This window comes from Fonticula alba, assembly GCF_000388065.1.
Source record: "Fonticula alba strain ATCC 38817 unplaced genomic scaffold supercont2.4, whole genome shotgun sequence".
Lineage (NCBI taxonomy): Eukaryota > Rotosphaerida > Fonticulaceae > Fonticula > Fonticula alba.
In genome coordinates this window covers 2,099,607-2,101,213 of record NW_009242974.1, presented here as the reverse complement: position 1 = coordinate 2,101,213, position 1,607 = coordinate 2,099,607, and the positions used below count along the sequence as shown (strand labels likewise).

Below are 1,607 nucleotides of genomic sequence, written 5' to 3'. Positions count from 1 at the left end.
CCCCACCGAGTTTCATTCTTCTCCCCCCAAACACCATCTGACCAGTCAGTCCAGCCTCTTACGCGTCAAACCGATCGGTCTATCGGGTTTTCTTCTTCCGCGAGCAGAATTCCCTCCTCACGGCCCACCATGACGGGACCATTCGCGTAACGGTACATACTCCCCTGCCCCCCCCCCCCTCCGCCTCTTTCTCTCCCTTTGTCGCTCTGTTTCCCTCACTCTTTGGCCCTGTTCTCTTTCTCCCTCTCTCTGTCTCTCATCCTGCCCTCTTCCCAACCCCGTCTGCCTCCCCCGCCCTCCTCCTGCTCCTCCTCGCTCTTTGCTTCGATTGGTACCGCCATCTTTGTCGCGCTGTCGGCCCCATGCACGTAGGATATCCGCAACTTTCGGGCCCCCGCAGCCATCTTCCGACCACCGGCATCAACTTGGTCGCGGGATATTTCCCTCCGACCGGCGGGCGACTATTGTGCCCAAGTGGACACCGAGTTTGCCTCTTGCCATTCCGATGGCTCCATCATGCTGTGGGATCTGCGCAATCCCCGGCGCCCGCTTCGCCGGATGAAGGGCGCCCACACAAAGGAGGTTCTGTCGATTGACTGGCACCAGAGTGGGCGCTTCTTGGTGAGCGGCGCCCAAGACCGAACGATCAAGGTGCGCCCGGGCCACCCCTCACTTGGCAACTGGGAGTCCCGGTTCCTGACCTGTGGATGAGATCTGTATGGGTAAAAAAAAAAAAAAAAAAAGATCTGGGATGTCAATACCGAGACCTGCCGCTACTCCTTCCCCCAAGTGTCAGATACGGCTCTTTTGCCTCTGCCAAGTTCCTGGCTCGCTCTTTCTCACGCCTGTCCCCCTAGCGAATCGCTTTCGAGCTTCTCTGCCTCCCCGGATCGCTCTCGTGTGGTCATTGCCGGCCGCGGCGGTGCGTTTTGCAGAGTTGGCAATGCTTTGTCCCGGCACCTAGCCTGCTTTACACTGACCTTTTTCTTGTTTATGCTTCCCCCTCTGTGTCTGCATTCACACACACACACACACACATACAACCATACATACTTACACACGCCCAGTCCTGCGCATCCACGACATGAAGGCCTTCCAAAACCTTTCCGATGAGGAGCCATCGACTCCTGATCTGTCGATGGCCGGCCAACATTCGCACTCGCACTCGCACTCGCATCACCATCACCACCACCACCATCATCACCATCACCATCACCATCGTCGGGAGGGATCGGACTCCCATTATGACGATGCCTCCTCCGCCGCCGGGGACATGGTATGGTCGCCGAACCCCAAATCCTCGACCCCCTCGTCCTCGACCACCGGCGGGACGGCCTCGGTCAATTCCAGCATTGGGAACCTGTCTTCTGTCGGCGGGAGTGGTGCCCCGGCAAGCGGCCTCTCCACGCGCGGTCTGCAAATTGACTTCGCCTCGATCACCAACGACCTGACGGCATCCTTCACCGATGTGAGCTGGGGTCCGAATTACCGTGCGCCAATTCCCATGTGTGCCCTTTTCCTCATGCCTTCCGCTCCTCTCGGTAATCTCTTTGTGTACCCCCTGGCACGCATCCACCCACTGACCCGGACAATGCCCCCCCCCCCCC

At 59.0% G+C, this 1,607-nt stretch overlaps 1 protein-coding gene across 1 annotated transcript in view; it reads left to right on the top strand.

Annotated features, from left to right (window-relative positions):
* Positions 1-1,607, top strand: part of H696_02997 (hypothetical protein) — an 8,155-nt gene that overhangs the window by 2,027 nt on the left and 4,521 nt on the right. Inside the window, exons 2-3 of the mRNA XM_009496882.1 lie at positions 858-922; positions 1,068-1,490. Of these exons, the coding sequence (XP_009495157.1) occupies positions 858-922; positions 1,068-1,490 (488 nt within the window). The remainder of the gene's footprint in view (positions 1-857; positions 923-1,067; positions 1,491-1,607) is intronic.